General features: G+C 37.6%; 1 protein-coding gene across 2 annotated transcripts; it reads right to left on the bottom strand.

Annotated features, from left to right (window-relative positions):
- Positions 1–257: 257 nt before the first annotated feature.
- Positions 258–16,574, bottom strand: LOC130908883 (ras-related protein Rab-18). Of its 2 annotated transcripts, XM_057824794.1 has the most exons (8): positions 16,390–16,574; positions 14,773–14,828; positions 10,392–10,453; positions 10,093–10,165; positions 9,780–9,898; positions 7,159–7,225; positions 6,720–6,926; positions 258–4,330 (listed from the first exon to the last, which is right to left on the bottom strand). In XM_057824794.1, exons 1-7 carry the CDS (start codon positions 16,455–16,457, stop codon positions 6,757–6,759), a joined length of 615 nt encoding a protein of 204 aa, XP_057680777.1. In that variant the 5' UTR covers positions 16,458–16,574; the 3' UTR covers positions 258–4,330; positions 6,720–6,756. The 2 variants fall into 2 exon arrangements, with proteins under 2 accessions (XP_057680777.1, XP_057680776.1); XM_057824793.1 differs by having other exon boundaries at positions 590–6,926.
- Positions 16,575–19,832: the final 3,258 nt, after the last annotated feature.

Here is a 19,832-nt window from a genome sequence, read left to right as displayed (position 1 = left end):
TCAACATGGGCAAACCTCAACCATGAAAGAATGTGGTAAAAAACAGAAAATCACATTGTTTGATTTTTAAAGAATTTATTCCCAAATTAGAGTGGAAAAATAGGTATTTGGTCACCTACAAACAAGAAGATTTCTGGCTGTCAAAGAGGTCTAACTTCTTCTAACGAGGTCTAACGACATCTAATGAGGCTCCACTCGTTACCTGTATTAATGGCACCCGTTTTAACTCATTATCGGTATAAAAGACACCTGTCCACAACCTCAGTCAGTCACACTCCTAACTCCACTATGGCCAAGACCAAAGAGCTGTCGAAGGACACCAGAGACAAAATTGTAGACCTGCACCAGGCTGGGAAACCTGAATCTGCAATAGGTAAAACGCTTGGTGTAAAGAAATCAACTGTGGGAGCAATTATTAGAAAATGGAAGACATACAAGACCACTGGTACTCTCCCTCGACCTGGGCCTCCATGAAAGATCTCACCGTATCGTCAAAATGATAAGAACGGTGAGCAAAAATTCCAGAACCACACGGGGGGACCTAGTGAATGACCTACTGAGAGCTATCAGTAACACAATGCGCCGCCAGGGTCTCAAACCCTGCACTGCCAGACGTTTCCCCCCTGCTGAAGAAAGTACATGTCCAGGCTCGTCTGCGGTTCGCTAGAGAGCATTTGCATGATCCAGAAGAGGACTGGGAGAATGTGTTATGGTCAGATGAAACCAAAATAGAACTTTTTGCTAGAAACACAGGTTCTCGTGTTTGCAGGAGAAAGAATACTGAATTGCATCCGAAGAACACCATACCCACTGTGAAGCATGGGGGTGGAAACATCATGCTTTGGGGCTGTTTTTCTGCAAAGGGACCAGGACGACTAATCTGTGTAAAGGAAAGAATGAATAGGGCCATGTACCGAGAGATTTTGAGTGAAAATCCCCTTCCATCAGCAAGGGCATTGAAGATGAGACATGGCCGGGTCTTTCAGCATGACAATGATCCCAAACACACAGCCAGGGCAACAAAGGAGTGGCTTTGTAATAAGCATTTCAAGGTCCTGGAGTGGCCAAGTCGGTCTCTAGATCTCAACCCCATAGAAAATCTGTGGAGGGAGTTGAAAGTCCGTGTTGCCCAACGACAGCCCCAAAACATCACTGCTCTAGAGGAGATCTGCATGGAGGAATGGGCCAAAATACCAGCAACAGTGTGTGAAAACCTTGTGAAGAGTTACAGAAAACATTTGGCCTCTGTTATTGCCAACAAACGGTACGTAAGTATTGAGATGAACTTTTGGTATTGACCAAATACTTATTTTCCACCATGATTTGCAAATAAATTCTTTAAAAATCAAACAATGTGATTTTCTGTTTTTTTTTTTCACACACTCTGTCTCTCATGGTTGAGGTTTACCCATGTTAACAATTACAGGCCTCTCTATTATTTTCAAGTGGGAGAAATTGCACAATTTGTGGTTGACTAAATACTTACTTGCCCCACTGTAGCTTTACACACATAAAATGTGAGTTGTCCGATAATGACTTTTTAACCGATATCCCGTTATTATCAAATTCCAAATATCCGATACAGATATCAAACAGACACCGATACGTATATGCGGTCGTGGACTAAACATATTATGGCTAATTGAATTGTGATGCCCCACTGGAGGCTTTAATAATGTCACAACGTTTCCCAAATAAAATAAACATTCTGTGAAAAATAAGAGCACAACTTCAACTGAAGTTGTGGAAAAGTTCCTATATTGCACCACTATACTGATGAAATCAATTTGGCGCAAATGTTTTTTTTAATCAAGTGTAAGTGCCATACTGCCAATCGGGGGTGAAAAGGATCGGGTTTTTAATGTTCATCTGCTTCATGCTCGTAGTGTCTCTCTCTCCCTGCTGCTGCTTTTCTTGGTCAGAAGTGCCCTGGAGTTAGCTGTTAGCCAGTTAACCATGATTGACAGGTTTATTGCTTTGATCTCACCAGCAAAGCTTGGTAGCTCTATCATCAAAGGCCAAAATGTGTCAATCATCGTTTAGTCTGTTAAACACTAGCTGCAGTGTGCTGTGGCAACTCATCGCGGCGTGAGCATCAAAGCATGAGTGGATTTGAGTGGACTCACTCAATGAAGAATTTAATAAAGACAAGTATTTTTCTATGTTATTCTAGTTGAAAAATTATTCATGTTATGAATGCGGCACGGTGGGACAGAAACATGTTTAAAACTTTTTTTCCGGTATCGGATCGGGACTCCTAGAAGAGGCTGTTCTCGGCAGCGTGAGCGTCAAAGCCAAAAAAAAAAAAAAAAAATTCCGTATTGAATCCGGCGTCGGTATCGGCACACTCTTAAAATCAGGTGCCTCAGACGCGGGTGCAAAAATATGCGATCGGGACACCCCTACCATCAAGCTTATATAATTTTTCATGCCTAGAACATTGTTTAATGCTTTTTAAGGCCTGAATTTTGACAAAATTTGACCTTTAATGACTCCCATAAACTGAGTACAGTGACATAGCTTGAGTACCAGTTAGAATTAGCCCAACAACTTCACACAACTTGGGTATAGGGCGAGGAAGACTCCCATTCTGGTGGGAGGATCCTCTTACATTGACAAAAATGTATACACAATAAGATGCATGCTATTCATATAGTGACCATTTACTCAGACCAGTTAGACTCGTTTACATTCCAAATAGGCAGTGTGGACCAAAGTGACAATCAGCCACAGTGACTAGTAGAGGAAATTTAAAGCAATTAAATCATAACTGGCAACTCTAAACCAAGAACTAAATAGGCTTACTAATGACATGCAGTACACAAGTTTTGGGCAACAAAAGGTGCATTGTTTTGTTCCGACTTTTGACAAATGTTCGAACTCAGCAGAGGCATGTTTCATTATGGGTGAAGTTCTAGTTTAGGACTGTTTTCACAGTGAGCAGTCGTTGGCGATTATAGAAATTGTCATGGCCTTTTTACTATTTTGGGGAAGTTTAGACCCCGCCTCTAAGAATCACAGGAATAGAGCATCTGTCATCTCAGGATCTGCCTTACTAGCTGATGTTTTTCCGATGTAGGTACGAGGAAATGGCAGCACTCACAGCGCAGCACACTGTCGCACCACATGAAGGCCTCAGTTAATGTTTGACTGAGACATATTTCCAGACGGCGGCCTGCACTGTGGCAGGAGATGAGGAACACGCTACAAGCGTCCTCGCTCATGCTGCCAGCCCTAAGCCTTTCATAATCGCCCAGGAATTATGCACATCCCAGTTAAAGCGTTGGTAGGGTGAGTTATGGCTGTGGTTGTTCCCCTGAGAAATCTGCCAAAAAATATGATTTAGTTCGATCACACGTCTGGGGTCTGAAGCTTCCTCCGACACTGTTCAAACACACATCTTTATTCTGAAGGCAGCGGAATGTGAAGGGTGCCGACTGAAAAACCCCTCACCTAACAGTGACATTTCCAACATGGCAACCGTGACAGCAGTGTTATTACTCATCTCTACAGAAGACCACAACATCACAGAAATGAGAATTTTTCCTTTTCATTTTAGTTTATTGCATCAACAGCGCCAAAAGTGTGTGTAGTAACAGCAACATTTTCACTTTACAAAAAAAAAAAAAAAAAAAAAAAAAAAAAAAGAAAAAACCTTAAGTATTTTTTTTAATAGATAGGGCAGTCTGTAGTGACAATGATACATTCAGCTTTACAACTTATGAAATTGCTAAACTACACATAATGTACACAATGAATGTTTTATATCTTTTAAAAAGAAAAAATGGCAGACATAACACTATGAATCAATAACAATAATATAATTTTATGTTCTATAGCACTCAGCTGCTAAAACCTGTTTTACTTTCAGCTAAATCTAAATGAGCAAAAAAGACAGTCCTGTACAAAAATGGCAAGGCAGTTACACATGCAAGTACAAAAAAAAATCCCATTTGTGATTAGACACTGACGAAGGCTATCCATGTCATTTTTCACAATCCCTGTATTAAAGATCATACACTCAAAACTACCATGCATTTCCCAGATTCAACATCAGGACTACTGTTAAACCCATTAGCAATGCAGGGCACTGAGCCTTTTTTTACTTAAAATTTAGGCAACACTTGCTGAACTGTTTAATATTGAACACTTTTTTTTTTCATCATGACAGAATGCAGAGCTGTTAGTGATATCACTGATATTATCTGTCTCAATGATGGAGCGCCAGAGTGTCTCGCACTCGATTGAAGTGCCACATTGGCTAGAGGGTTCCCGTCTTCGGTGTTGGGTGGAAAGCTTTTAGCTGGTGCTGATCCATTTGATTCATCCACTTGTGTCAAAAAAAAAAAAAAAAAAAACACGCCAGAGCTTGGAAGTCAACGTCAATAAAAGTGGGTAAATGTCATCCAAAACACTTGCTAAGTCTATTATACTCATAGCAAATGAGGCAGTTGTGTGGATGGGATCCAAGCCGTTAGTGTTAGGAGTGACTTCAAGATGGTTTGGCATTGCAGAACACCTAAATACGCAAAATGTGGTGTACCTATATTATACGTATAAACACTCAGGACAAAAGTCTCGGAACATCTCTCTTTGTCAACTAAACATACACTGCTGGCCAAAAGTATTGTCACCCCTGCAAATCTGTCAGATAATGCTCAATTTTTCCCAGAAAATGATTGCAATTCCAAATGCTTTGGTAGGAATATCTTCATTTATTTTGCTTGCAATGAAAAAACACAAAAGAAAATGAAAAAAAATTCAATCATTATCATTTTACACAAAACTCCAAAAATGGGCCAGACAAAAATATTGGCACCCTCAGCCTAACTGGTAGCACCACCTTTAGACAAAATAACTGCGAAAAACTGCTTCCGGTATCCATCAACGAGTTTGTTACAATGCTCTGCTAGAATTTTAGACGATTCTTCTTTGGCCAACTGCTCCAGGTCTCTGAGATTTGAAGGGTGCCGTCCAGTGCCAGAGGCAGCAAAGCAACCCCAAAACATCAGGGAACCTCCGCTATGTTTGACTGTGGGGACCGTGTTCTTTTCTTTGAAGGCCTTGTTTTTTTTCCCCTGTAAACTATGTTCAAGCCTTTTCCCAAAAAGCTCTACTTTTGTCTCATCGGACCAGAGAACATTCTTCCAAAACGTTTTTGGCTTTCTCAAGTAAGTTTTGGCAAACTCCAGCCTGGCTTTTTTATGTGTCTGGGTCAGAAGTGGGGTCTTCCATAGAGTCCCTTTTCATTCAGACGCCGTCGGATGGTACAGGTTGACACTGTTGTACCCTCGGACTGCAGGACAGCTTGAACTTGTTTGGATGTTAGTCGAGATTCTTTCTCCACAATCTTTCGTTGAAATCTCTCGTCAATTTTTCTTTTCCGTCTACATCTAGGGTGGTTGGCCACAGTGCCATGGGCTTTACACTTATTGATGACACTGCGCATGGTAGACACAGGAACATTTAGGTCTTTGGAGATGGACTTGTAGCCTTGAGATTGTCCATGCTTCCTCACAATTTTGCTTTTCTTTTCTCCATGTTCAATGTGGTACACACAAGGGCAGAGGACAGCAGTTGGGTCAATTTTAATCCATTTTACTGGCTGCAAGTGTGATTTAGTTATGCCACCACCTGTTATGGGCCACAGGTAAGGAACAGGTGCTGTTAATTACACAAATTAGAGAAGCATCACATGATTTTTCAAAGGGTGCCAATACATTTGTCCGGCCCATTTTTAGAATTTTGTGTGATAATGAATAATAATGAAATGAAATAATGATAATGAAAATGATTAAATTTTTTCCCCCATTCTATTTTGTGTGTTTTCATTGCAAGCAAAATAAATGAAGATATTGCTACCAAAGCATTTGTAATTGCAATAATTTTCTGGGAGAAATTGAGCATTACCTGACAGAATTACAGGGGTGCCAATACTTTTGGCCAGCAGTGTATCTTAGACTGTTGACTAGCTTGATCTCATATTGCCAGTTTACAAAGACTTTTTGAACAATCTTAAACGTTCAATTTTGTGTTTAGAGGCAGTCTATTTAAATTCCAGCATGACCATCCTCCAGGGCACAAAGTAAGGTCTTACAGATTGGATGAGTTGGATGTAAAAAACACTCAAAAAGCTCTGGATCCATCAATGACAAGATTAGAAACTATTTTAGAAAAGACGGTCATTTCCTATATTCACTTCGTGTAAGGGTAACGGCATGTTGTCCCAAGACTTTTGTTCGCTTAACAAACATCCTGTACCTGCTTTGATAAATACAAGAGCCTGCTAAAGCAAGATATTCCTTCAACAACAACAACAAAAAAATACACTTAGTCGTATAATTTCACTTAGGAACTATATTTTTACACACTTTGGTTTGATTCATCACTTGCCTCTTTTAAAGAAAAATGACTTGCAGAGAGTAAACTGACAAATCGTGATTTATCCTCAAATCCTGCAACTCTACTAACGCCAATTTAAAAAGAGGCAAGATGTCACAAATATTGTGTTGTTCCGATCAGGGCCTAGTGACTTTTGTATTTCAAGCGCACCTTTAGAAAGAACATGTGCAAACAGTAACACCTGTGTGAACACAGGCAAAGTGGATGGTCCAGCCCACAGTCTGGGTAAAAAGCTCGCAACTACACAACAAGTGACGGGAGGAGGAGGAAGAGGACGGAAGCAGAGGTTTGTGTCAGTGTGCGTTGTGTGTTAACACCTGTATGTTGGAAAAATGCTTTGTACGTCGCGCTTGTCTAGAGCAGCGAGCAATATCCACCGCAGCTGCCGCCTCCCGCGTCCTCATCGGTGAGTTGCACTGCTCTGCCGTGGCTCTCACTCTGCCATAATCCTGGACTCTGTATGATCTTTTCCACCAGCTCTTCAAACGCACACTGAACGCCATTGCGAGTCTTTGCGCTGGCCTCTGCGAGGACAGAGTTCAAAATTATAGTAAATGCCAGGAGCATGAGCTCTTAAAAGGAAAAAGTGGAGTGTGCTGCAGCTGACTTTTTGATGTTTGATTTATAAATAGACTGCACAAAAAATTCCTCTAAGAGTATTAGAGCGCCATCTCAAAAAGCAAGTTTCCCCTCTTGTAATAGTCTGCTGTAACGTGCCAATGACTCTTCCGAGAGGAGGGAATCCTCCTGGCTTACCTATAAAAAGCATGGAATGTTTTCTTGCAAACTTCAACCCTTCGGCCCTGTCGAGCTCGTGGTTTTCCTGAAACAAAGAAGTAGTAAAGGCTTATTTGATGTCTGCCAGGTGGAGCTGTCAACTACAGTGAGCATCTGAGGGCAGGGAGGAAACGTTTTTTATTTTTTGTTGCAAAGAATAGGGCACAATGAATTAATCTTGCTTTTTTTAGCAGTCCACTGCTACTGGCAACCTGGTTCAAAACAGGCTGCCGGAAATATGTGGGTGGGTCTGCAATGCTCACTTAGTTCAGTCGTTTATCAAATCGTTGTGCCTTTTTTGGACATTTATTCTGATCTATGCTTACATGACGGATTACCAGCTTGATATGTAATCACTGAATGGGGGTCCCTAATGACTCGTGTGGGTAACAACACAAAAACTAATAAGGAAAAATTGAAATTATATTTATAAGGTCCTCAAAGTGCGTTACACAGTGTTGTTAATAACAGCATTAGAATATACCGGAGTTACTAACGGCGTTATTTTTTTCAGTAGTGAGTAATCTAATTAATTACTTTTCTCAACTTGGCAACGCTGTTACAGTTACTGACGATGGAAAGGCATGCGTTACTACACGTTACTATATTGGTTGAATGACGCGAGAAAAAGTCTGAGGGAGACAGACTCACAGAGACGACAGAGCAGAGCAGGAGTGGGGAGGAGGCAAAAAAGTTGTGACGCCGAGCAAACGCGATGCTAGGTGGCTCCAATAATACCTGACTGTAGCCCAAGGGTGGCCAAACTATTCCACAAAGGGCCGCAGTGGGTGCGGGTTTCTGTTCCAACCTATCAAGAGGAAACCTTTTTACCAATCTGGTGTCTTGCAGGCGCAATCAGTTGATCACAGGCAGGTGCTTCTTGTTTCAGCAGAAACTTCATTGGTTAAACTGTCCTTGCTGGATCAGTTGGAGCAAAGACCAGGACCCACTATGGCCCTTGAGGACCGGTTTGCCCACCCCGGCTGTAGCCGATAGCCTACAAACTACGCCCACATGATATGGTAGATATCACATATATATAGAACTAGATGCGAAATTACAGACACGGCGGCATTAGCAACATGTACGGTATAGGAACAAGATGCGTTAGTAAACAGCCGCCATCTTAAAGCAGTTAACTTCTTAGGAAGGCTCTGTTGTAGAGAACCTTCCTAGCGAACCTAAGTAACTTTTTATCTAAAATACTCCTAAATCGGCAAAATCTTGACTTGAATCTATCTTTACATGATGGAACACTTTTAAAACTTCCACATGTCAAAAGTAGACAGAAGGGAACTAATGCAATAATGGGAGCAATTTTAACAACTTTTAACGGTTGATTCAGGGTAAAGGGTAAATTAGGGTAAAGAATTGGGCTAGGGCCAATTGTCCCAAAAAATTTCCAACTTCACAGAATGTGACCTATGTTTTTTTTTTTTTGAGAAGGAAAAAAAAAAAATATGAAATTATTACCAGTTACTTTGCCAAGTAACTAATTACTCTTACATTCAGGTAACTGAGTTACTGACCCAATTACTTTTTGGGAGAAGTAATTTGTAACTATAATTAATTACTTTTTAAAAGTAAGATTAACAACACTGAAAGATATAGTTCACGATAAATAAAATGCAGGAAAGTATGATACAATAAAATTTGAGAAAAAAAATGCATCCTGCTGAAAGTGATGGATGGTTGGATAGACGGACGGACGGACATTTAAACCCTTAGGAAACATAACCAGGCTACCCTAGTCAAGAGAAAAGGCGAGTCTAAAAAAGTGGGTCGATAACCACAATTTAAAAAGTCTTAGATTAGTACTGTTGTGGATTTCAGGGGGCAGGCTATTCCACAACTTGGGGTCAGCAACCGCAAAAGATCGATCACCCCACTGTTTAAGTCTCGACCTTGGAACTTGCACAAGAAGCCGGCTGGTAGAACGAAGAGCCTTGCCAAAGTTACGGCGGGTTAAAATCTCGGACAAATAAGAAGGAGCCTAACAACAAACAGTAAAAGTTTAAAATCAATTCTAAAATGACCTGGAACCCAGTGAAGCGACGATAGCACTGTGGTAATATGTTCACCTCTGGGACTACCGGTTAAAAATCGAGCAGCAGCATTTTGACGAGAAATAATGTTTAATTATGGTAAATATTCATGGTTGTAGAGTCATGATATATCACACCAGGTAATAGTAAAACCATGTTTATGATATGTATCGTAAGTGTTAAAGGCGAAAACAATTTTAATAAGGTTTGTTCATGTTAATTGTTAAATATTGTATACAGGATCTTCAGTTTATGTTGTAGTCTGACATGAGACACTTTATGGTCAGTACAGGCAGTCTTTGAAGAATGTAGTAAATTGAAAATAATTTAAATAACACAACATAGTGTTTCAATTAACATTCAAGTGATCTTACCATCCATCAAGTTAACATTACAAGACAGTGGATGAGATACTACTGTACAATAATCCATCAGCAGCAAGGTACATTTTATATGTTAATGATAGGAGGTTGATACAATCTAATAGAAAGTACATTTTATATCATATCTAGGAAATATATTGGTATATTGCAGAATAATTAGAAACATGTTTACCTTATCTATTTTGTTTCCAACAAGCATTTTGACAAGATCATTCCTTGTGCAATAGGTCTCCAGCTCATTGAGCCAGTTTTCCAGCTTGGTAAAGGTTTCTCGCCGTGTCACATCGTACACTGGACCGAAGAACAGAGAGAGCGATTGAAAATGAAGGCAATTGAAAATCTACAAATTTCGCACTGATATTTGTAATTTTATCTTCATAATGTCAGAAGAAATGCCTTGAATTTACGTATTTCATTATCCCCTTCAACATCAGAATGTTAGCAAAAAGCAGCCGTGGAGATGCTGTTGCAAAACGATGGCCTACCTAGGATGACACCCTGTGCACCACGGTAATAACTGGGTGTTAGAGTTCTAAAACGCTCCTGACCAGCAGTGTCCTGCAACACAAAACCAATTCATCTTTGAGGGTGAAAAGCAGTTTCTGTAAAAGACCCAAACAGGCCTGACAAACAGAACAAGAATCTCCAGAAACACTAAAGCTGGAATCAGTGCCACATGAGTGCCATCTTCTGGGCAATAGGTGGAACTGTAACATTACAGTATTGAAATTAAGTTGGATGTACATTTGTTGATTACAAAACTGTAGTGAATTGTTACACTCACCCATATTGCCAGTTTTGCCTTATTACCATCTACACTGATGGTCTTCACTTTGAAGTCAACACCTAGACAGTAAAAAAGCAACCAGTCACTTTTGAATAAACATGCCTGCTGCTGTAGCAGAACTATTCATAGAGGCTGGGCCAAATTTACTACCGAGGAAATGTCGATTCTGTGGTATCTGAAGCTTGTAACTCAATGCACTTGTACATTAAATTGATTCTACTGAGTGAAATTATTTAAATTACCATTTTCTGTCAAGGACCCATCTGTAATACTGCAGTCAGTCTGGTTAGCCATTTACCACTTAATTATAGATCAGTGTTAGCATATGGTCCACGCTCTTTGCAAGTGTTTGCATTTTGCATTTGTGTATTTTACCATTTGTCCCAATCAAATGGCTGACAATACTGTACAATGGAATAGAGATGTTTTTTCCACTTCGCTCGAACAAGTTTATCTCATAATATGAGTTTTTTTTTTTTTTTAAACGACTAATTTTCTCCCGATTAGTCAGTCGACTATTTTTACGGTTAGTCGACTAATCTACCGTATTTTTTGGACTATAACTCACACCTGAGAATAAGTCGCACCAGCCCAAAAATGTGCAATGAAGAGGAAAAAAACAAAAACAAATAAGTCGCACTGGAGTATAAGTCGCATTTTGGGGGGAAATTTACTTGATAAAATCCAACACATTGAACAGATACATCTTGAAAGGCAATTTAAAATAAAAATACAATAGAGAACAACATGGTGAATAAGTGTACAGAATGATAATGTTACATGATGCATGAACAACGAAATGCGAACATAGCCGGTATGTTAACTTAACATAGCTATTAGGGCTGTCCCAAACGACTAATTTTCTCCCGATTAGTCAGCCGACTATTTTTACGATTAGTCGACTAATCTAATAATTAATTTTTTTTTTTTTTTTTACTAATTTAGCAATGAAATTTTTGTTGACGCTTATCAATTCACAAAAAACATATTGGAACACTCAAATTATTTATTAAAGTACAAATAAACATGTAAATAACAATAATAAATCACAAATAAACAATGAGTTCAAATGCTGATAGAATTAATTAGTGTAGCATCCCGAATGAAAAGATGGTCTCTTAAACTGATGGTTTACAACTTTTATTCCATCCTTGATGTAAACACACTGTAAGAGCTACGGTGCACACAAATAAAGCAACGCAATTAGAAATTAACAAAAACTTTTCACCTTTTTCCTTTTAAACCTTATTTATATATCAATGAATTGCCTATATGAATTGCCTTTACCTTAATTTATTACCTTATCATTGACAATCTCTCCCTTGAGTGCAATCACTGTATATACTGTATATATTTATTACCTTTTAACCTTATATAATTTTCTATACCATAAAATAAACCATAACATGAAATAAACCTGTCAATTAGCATTAAGAACAATCCAATAGCACTTTTAGGCCTATTGTCAATGAAACATTATTATTTAGTAAGGCGACAGCACCCTCTGGTGTACAAAAAATGGGGGAAAAAAATTACAAACTGCGTGAGGGCGCTTGAGGTGTTTATTCACGGCCGACGTGCAGCCAAGCTTGGCATTGAAGAGACAGGACAGAAGAGTGTACTCTCCTTTGTTTCTTTGAAATAAGGCAATGTTTTGGACACTCTGGTGATCTTTTTTTGGCTTTGTGCCGCTTTCCCCGCTTGCAAACAGAGCATCCGACATTCTAACTTTCCACGCATATATTTTTTTAACCCTTCATTAACCGTCGACGGGATGTTGTGCTCGTCGACGGATTTACGTCATCGATGACGTCGACTATGTCGACTAGTCGGGACAGCTCTAATAGCTATTCAGTTATTCAGATAACAATAGCATAAAAACATGCTAACAAGTTTACCAAACCATCAGTGTCACTCCAAAACACCAAAATAACATGTGAAATGATATAATAATAAGTTAATAATTTCACATATAAGTCGCACCAGAGTATAAATCGCACCCCCAGCCAAACTATGAAAAAAAAGCTGCGACTTATAGTCCGAAAAATACGGTAATAATATTGTTTTCTTTTTTTTGTTGACGCTTATTAATTCACAAACATTTTTTGGAACATTTAAATTCCTTATTTAAGTACAAATAAACACATAAATAACAATAATAAATCACAAACAATGAGGTCAAATGCTGATAGCATTAACTAGTGCAAAAGAATGGAATGTAAACAGATTCAGAACACTGACTTCTCCTCTCCAACATTATTCAAAACAATTCTTAAAAAAAATATCTAGCATTAATATTCTAGTATGCTACTACATATAATACCATTATAAAAATTATTCATTGCCAATCAGATTTTTCATAAAGGGTGTCATTTTAAAGTTATACTTAGTGTAGAATCTGAATTCTGAAGTATGTGGGATTAACTCCAGAAATTGTTATTTATACAGCGAGCATGACGTGCTTTTACTTTTGAAATGCTCACCGGAAGTACATTTGCTAAACTGCTAACCGTAACCTTTACACTCCGCAAAACAAGCGCTTGTCGTCATTGCATGTGGTGTCAGTAATAGATTTTTCGTTTTTTTTTTTTTTTTCTTCGATTTTTCATGTTTGAAGTGTCACCTTTTAACCGCAAGTTTGCTTTTTGGAGAAGACTGCCAATATGTTATAGCAGGCTAAACTAGGTTGTCTTTTTTCCCCATTACCCTCAGTGCAGCAATGCTAACATTTACAGTGTTTAATATAAATGTGTTTCCTGATTTTGTATGTCTGAACTTTAATTCTATGGTATGTTGATGACCAATAAAGGTCTGTGAAAGGAACTGGAGTCTCATATGCAATCAACACGCACGAACAAATGTATGCACGTATGCGGTGATAAAATGGAGCCGTGAAAATTACCGCCCTCATTTTTATTTACCGTGCGATAAATGGACTCATTGCATATCGCGACAGGCTTAGCAACTTAAAAAAAATATGTCGTTAGTTAGTTAGATGGACTTACGATCTGCCAGCTTGTTGTCTCCTACCGTCTTCCAAAATTACAAGTGGATGGCGGCGCTTTATGTGTTCATTAACGGCCGAAGTGCAGCAAAGCTTGGCATTGAAGAGACAGGACACAACAGTGTACCCTCCTTTGTTTCGTTGAAATAAGTCAATCTTTTGGCCACTCTGGTGCACTTTTTTTGCTTTGTGCCACTTTCCCCAATTGCTACCGAGCGTTCGACATTCTAAACTTTCCACGCATATATTTTTTCAATCCTTCATTAACCGTCGATGGGGTGTTGTGCCGGTCGACGCATTTACGTCATCGATGACATCAACTACGTCGACTAGTCGGGACAGCTCTAGTTTTGTTTTTTTTTGTAATGTATTTTTTTCAGAAAGCAGACTAAGCTAATTCATGACTACTAAATGCTAAATGTCAATGCCCAAAATGCCTGGAGAAATGTTTCATATAAGCAAATTTTAGTACTACAGCAATTAATAGATTCCCACGAGAAATTCGTCCAGAAAAAAGCTTGGAGACAAATTTTGCTGGTTCAAGGATTCATTTAATTAACGTAAAGTTGTAATGGTTTGTTTTGAAAGTGTTGAATTTTAGTCTTATTTATTTAGGGTGGATTCTCTGCCCTCTAGTGGCAACAGTAAATTTGACATAACTCGCCTAACATGGCTGAATCCAGCTGCTCCATGTTAAGACCAACAAAAGGTATGTTTTTCTTTGAGCTAATATGTTTGTGTATGCATTCGTTATTTAGTTTAGAAGTATATTTAGCAGTTTTTTGTGTGAATATGTGTTTGAACGATTTGTTCAGCGCATTGTTAAAAAACGTTAGCATTTTATAGCATATAAGCTAGCGGACTTTTGCTTTGCAAGTTAGCCAATTGTTCTTTTATTGTTTTTCAACCCCGATTTATTTATCTTTTTAATAACGTTTGAGGCTAAGCTCTGGTATTTAAATTTATTATTTATAGCTCTTGTGAAATGAAAGTGCAATTCTGCATCGTTTGAAGAAACACTGTATAAAATTGTATTTTGTATTTGCATTTAATGCTCTTTTCAAAGTGTAATATTAGCAAGCCAAATATTATTGCAAGCATAAGCACTTATTTGTTTTACATATCCTAAAATTTATTCTGTAACGCAATAAATACTCATGATCCGATTACCCGATTATTCAAACTAACTAATTTATAGATTAACCGATTACCTAAATAATCGATAGCAGCATCCCTACAAAATGAATGTATTCTGCTGTCAGAGTCTTCATTGCAAAACTAATTTGTCTGAGTTCTTGTACCTCCACCTCATATTATTGCACATGTCTTCTTTTAGATTTATCTTGATCAAATGAGCTCATCTGTGTTACTCACCTATTGTGGCTGTTTGCTCTGGGTCAAATGTGTCATCTGTGAATCTTAAGAGAAGGCTGTGGAAAAAGATCAAGAAAACAGATGGTTTAGTTAAAACATCAAAATAGAGCACAGGCTTATTACTTTAACACGCAACTTTGCTGACAAGATGCAGACAAACAGTCCTACTTAAAATGACTGCAATGCACTTAACTTGCCTAATCGCAAGATGACATCATTGCCATGTTGTTGTCTGTAGGCAAGAGTTCATTCTTAAGTCCAGTAGATGTCATTGTGTAAACGTCTTAATAACACCTTGTGATGGTGAGGCTAAGTTCACTGAAACGTTTGCCAAAGAAAAACACTTTACCAGCAGTGAACGTTGAAGTAGCGATTGTACAGCCACTTAGCTACTCTTGGAGACCGCCACGGTAAAAATGGATTTTGCCCAACAAGTCATTATTCTGATAAATGGAAGCTGTGACAGGGCTAAAATCTGTTTGAAGAGTTAAAGGCTGTTATATGAAATCAATGTTATGTCATCCAAAAGCTTTTATGTATAATAATAGAAAATCACTTTTGGGAACACTGCCTTTGCCCTTGATGATGCACTTACAAGCAGTATACGCCTTATATGGGTATGTTTGCCCACAAAATACGTTTTCTGATAACATAAACAAACCTGGATTTTGCCTTGTGTTGGCATTTACCTACAATCACTGCAAGGAAACTAGTAGCAATGCCAGGAAAGATGTATTGTTTGGCTTTTTCGGAACAATACACAGTGCCAATTGGCTGTACCTTAGGTATAAAACAGAAATGTGATTTCTTCCAATGCTCTTGATTTTTTTCCACAATGCTGGCTTTGGCTGATGTGAAGATCAAGATTAGAACACACATTTAAAAGTACTTACAATCTGCTGTGTTTGACTACTGACTAATGCAAAGTTCATACACGACATTACTGTAAAGATTCAGTCAAGGATTTTCAAGATTCTTCCGCACCTTACAGCTATAGTCAATTAAATCATGTACATTAATACAACGACTTATTGACCCTTATTTTTTCACAATAGGATGCTATAAATCTGAATGTGAAAGACACTGTACCGAAATAATAATGATCAAAGAACCAGAAGAAATTTGAAATATACAAAACATTTTAAGGGGATTAGTATTTAAGCGTTACAATACCGAATAGAGGCTCATATGCCAATGTCACCTCAATAGGGTGTATCTAGTGATGTTTTTCATATGTTGAGTTAAAAACATGATTATTTTCAAAGAGACGCAACAAAACGTTTCCAATCACACTATGGCGTCTGAAACAACATTTCAGATGAATTTGAAATCAAGATGAGAACGCCAATATCGGTCAACGATGATGTCACCATCCTTCCTTGCTGGGCAGCTACAGTAGCTAACATTTAACAGGAACACGATGATCTAATTTCAGCGTAATACAAGAATTTACAGTAGCGCCATGGCAGTTCTGTCGTGTTGTTCATCAAAACAAGACTGCCAAACTGGTTCGACTTAAATAGACTGAACAATGCGTGCTTGAGGATGAAATGCCTAGCGAGCCAGCGTTAGCAATTAGCCCCGACATCTATTCTCTCCCTGTTTACTTTTACATACCTTGACTTTCCTACACCACTTTCTCCGATGATTAGTATTTTCAACGTTGTCAGTATGTCTTCTTCCATTGCAAACAGCGTCTATACAAAACAACGCAAACGACCGATCAAACAATTTCTCCTAACGACTAGCATTCCTGTTTACTGCTTTTGGTGGGCTGAGTTTGACAGCGTTTTGGTGATGAGACAGAGTCCAACCATTTCCGGTAAAACGTAGTTCAGCTTCCGGCTTGTGACTCAAAAAGCGTGCGAGTGGCGGCCATATTGGTGGGGGCATCAATTTCCACTAAAGGTAATGCAAATGAATCAGTTTGCTCATTTCTTAACTGATTTTTACGACATATTTACTTATTATGTCGACGTCAAAGTATGTGCTATTCATATTACTTACCTTCGCCGACGATATTGTCACTTTCCCTAAACATTGGGACATCTTTTTTGGCTCTAAACACTACCATGTTGAATGAAACAAATATGTTTTACCAGCAGACTTTTACTTTATGTAGGCTACATCAAAATCGGGTGAGCTGTTTAGGAATTACACTGTTCGAATACTATGACCATCAAATTTTTTAAGGGGCAAAAGTATTGGTGCAAATAAAAAATTATGAATCAAACGTTCCAATCATTTATCAAATCATTTACAGGCTTAAGTCTGGAAACGTATCAGCATGCCCTTTAAAAAAAATCTGTATTGTCTTTCACAATTGCTTTAGGTTAGGGCTAAACGATATTTTAAAAAAAAAACTGACATTGCGATTTTTCGGGTGTTTGCAAAATATTGCTACATTAAAACTAGAATAATTTTCACCAGACTTGAAAAGCTCTGTTTGGGAAGACTTTGGTTGACTCACTATGACCACATTGTATTCATTAGAGATGTCCCGATCCGATTATGTGATCGGAAATCGGGCCGATCAGGCCATTTTTGACAGGATTGGAATTGGGTGAAAACGATCGTGTTTTTAATTAAAAAATATTTTCATGCTCATACTGCCTTTCAACCACTCTCCTGCAATGCAGTGCGACCAAACTCTTTTTCTTGGTCACCAGTGCAGCTGGCATTTGGTTTTTGATACATTGATTGATTGATTGATTGATTGATTGATTGATTGATTGATTGTTTTTATTCCAGATGTTAAGACAAAATAATCCACACAAAAATTATCAATTAAAATGATAACACAAACATCTGAAAACGAGTGAGAAGAAGCATAGCTTATAAGGTCCCCACCCCTACACATTCAAAATATAATGAATTTTATACATAAGACGCACCTCCATCTAATTCAAAACTATACATGTTGTACAGGCATATCAATATCACAAAATAATTCAATACGTAAATAAACACAAAAGACAAATAAAAACTTCAAAAACTATCATTGCACAGGTTCGCACATGTAACACTGAAATATTGACTGTTTAAACATTCTCTTAAATTGATAAATATTTTGAAATTCTTTTAACTTATTATAATGCTCTTCTTCCAACTTAAACTATTGTTGACTATTACCAGGCAATTTATAATTTTTTGCCTTGAACATAATTTGTAGTTGGGTAATGCACCAAATCGGCAAATTTTAAAATCTTTGAAACCAAAAAAGGAATGAGTATGGTCCACATATCCTTTCTTATGAATAATACGTATTACTTTTTTTGAAGAATCGTTAGAGATTGCTATGCATTTTTGTAATTATTTCCCCAGACTTCCACACAGTAAGTTAAATAATGAAGAACTAAAGAACAGTACAGAATATATAGAATTACAATCTTGAAAACAATTTTGCTATATTTATCACTGAAATACTCCTTGACATTTTATTAGCAAATATTTTATATGTAGTTTCCAATTGATTTTTTTCTGTTAATAATGACTCCAAGAAATTTTATTTCAAAAACTCTCTCAATGTCCACACCTTCAATAGAAATAAATGTCTGTGAATTCCTTTTATTATCACCAAACATGAATTTTGCTTTTTTACTAAGTTTAAAGACAATTTACTATAATCAAAACAAATTTTTAAATTACCCATTTCATTCATATTATCTTCCTGTAATTTCTTTAAATTCTCTCCTGAACAAAAAATATTTCTGTCATCGGCAAAAAGAACCAATTTCAATAACTAAGACACATTGCAAATATCATTAATATACAAAATAAACAATTTGGGCCCCAACACCGACCCTTGTGGTACCCCTTACACAATATCCAGGTGAGAAGAACAAAAATCCCCTAGTTTAACAAAATGTCTCCTCTTAGATAAATAGCTCCTAACCCAATCTAATCCTATTCCTCTAATGCCATATCTAATTTGCTGATTAATAATTGATGATTAATGGTATCAAATGCTTTTTTTCAAGTCAATAGATACAGTATTCATATAGCATGTTGTTTCTCATCTATGGATTTTGTGATTTCTTCTACTGTTTCTAACAGTGCCATTGTTGTTGATCTATTTGAACGAAAATCATATTGACTTTCAGAAGAGAATATGGTATTTATCAAGGTACTTAAAGTTAACGATGATTGACAGGTTTCTAGCTTTGATCTGGCCAGAGATGCCTCGGTAGCTCTACGATTGAAGGCACAAATGTGTTAATTATCGTTAAGCTCGGTACACAGTCTCAAGTGTGCTGTGGCAACTCATCCATTGTGTGAGTGAGAGGCTGTTCTCAGCAGCGAGAGCGTCAAAGCATTAAAAAAAAAAAAAAAAAAAAAAAAAAAAAAAAAAAAAACACCCTTTCTTTCGGTATCTGATCGGGACTCGGTATCGGCAGATTCTCAAAATCAGGTGAATTGGACTCTGTTGCAAAAATATGCGATCAGGACAGCCCGAGTATTTATATAATACTGTTAAATCCAGGCTAAAGGGGTTTATCTGTGAATGATGAGGGGGTTTATCTGTGAATGATGAAGATTGATGTACATAAACGGGATCCAGGAAGCCATGTCTCTGCACAACGGCTGCTTTTATAATGAAAAACAAAAGTTTACATTAAAAAAAAAAAAAAAAACGCACGTCCTGCAATGGGACTATTGCACATGAGCACATTGCGACGGCGCTTACCTTGTGTCATGATCAGTGTTGTCACGGATTACTTAAAAAAGTAATTTAATTACTGATTACTGATTACACTTCAAAAAAGTAATCTAGTTACTTTACTGATTACTTTATTATCAAAGTAACAAAATTACTTTAAAAGTAACTTATCAGTTACTTTTTACCAATTTTTCTCCTTTTGCTGCCTCAACATAAAAATAACAGAAACATTTCATCACGTGTAATTGAGTTTTTCAATAAGGCTTAATCTTTGAGTTAGCGGGGGTTTAATTAGTCGATGGAGTTGATTTCAACCACCATTGACTCGCCCTAGTTTAGCCATCCTGGAGCCTTAAAACTAACAAATAACTGACAAACTGCACGGAATTTGTTTACATAA

The sequence above is a fragment of the Corythoichthys intestinalis genome, chromosome 20 (genome assembly GCF_030265065.1).
Source record: "Corythoichthys intestinalis isolate RoL2023-P3 chromosome 20, ASM3026506v1, whole genome shotgun sequence".
Classification (NCBI taxonomy): Eukaryota; Metazoa; Chordata; class Actinopteri; order Syngnathiformes; family Syngnathidae; genus Corythoichthys; species Corythoichthys intestinalis.
Note: the sequence above shows the minus strand (reverse complement) of the source record. Positions and strands in the feature narration are given on the sequence as shown.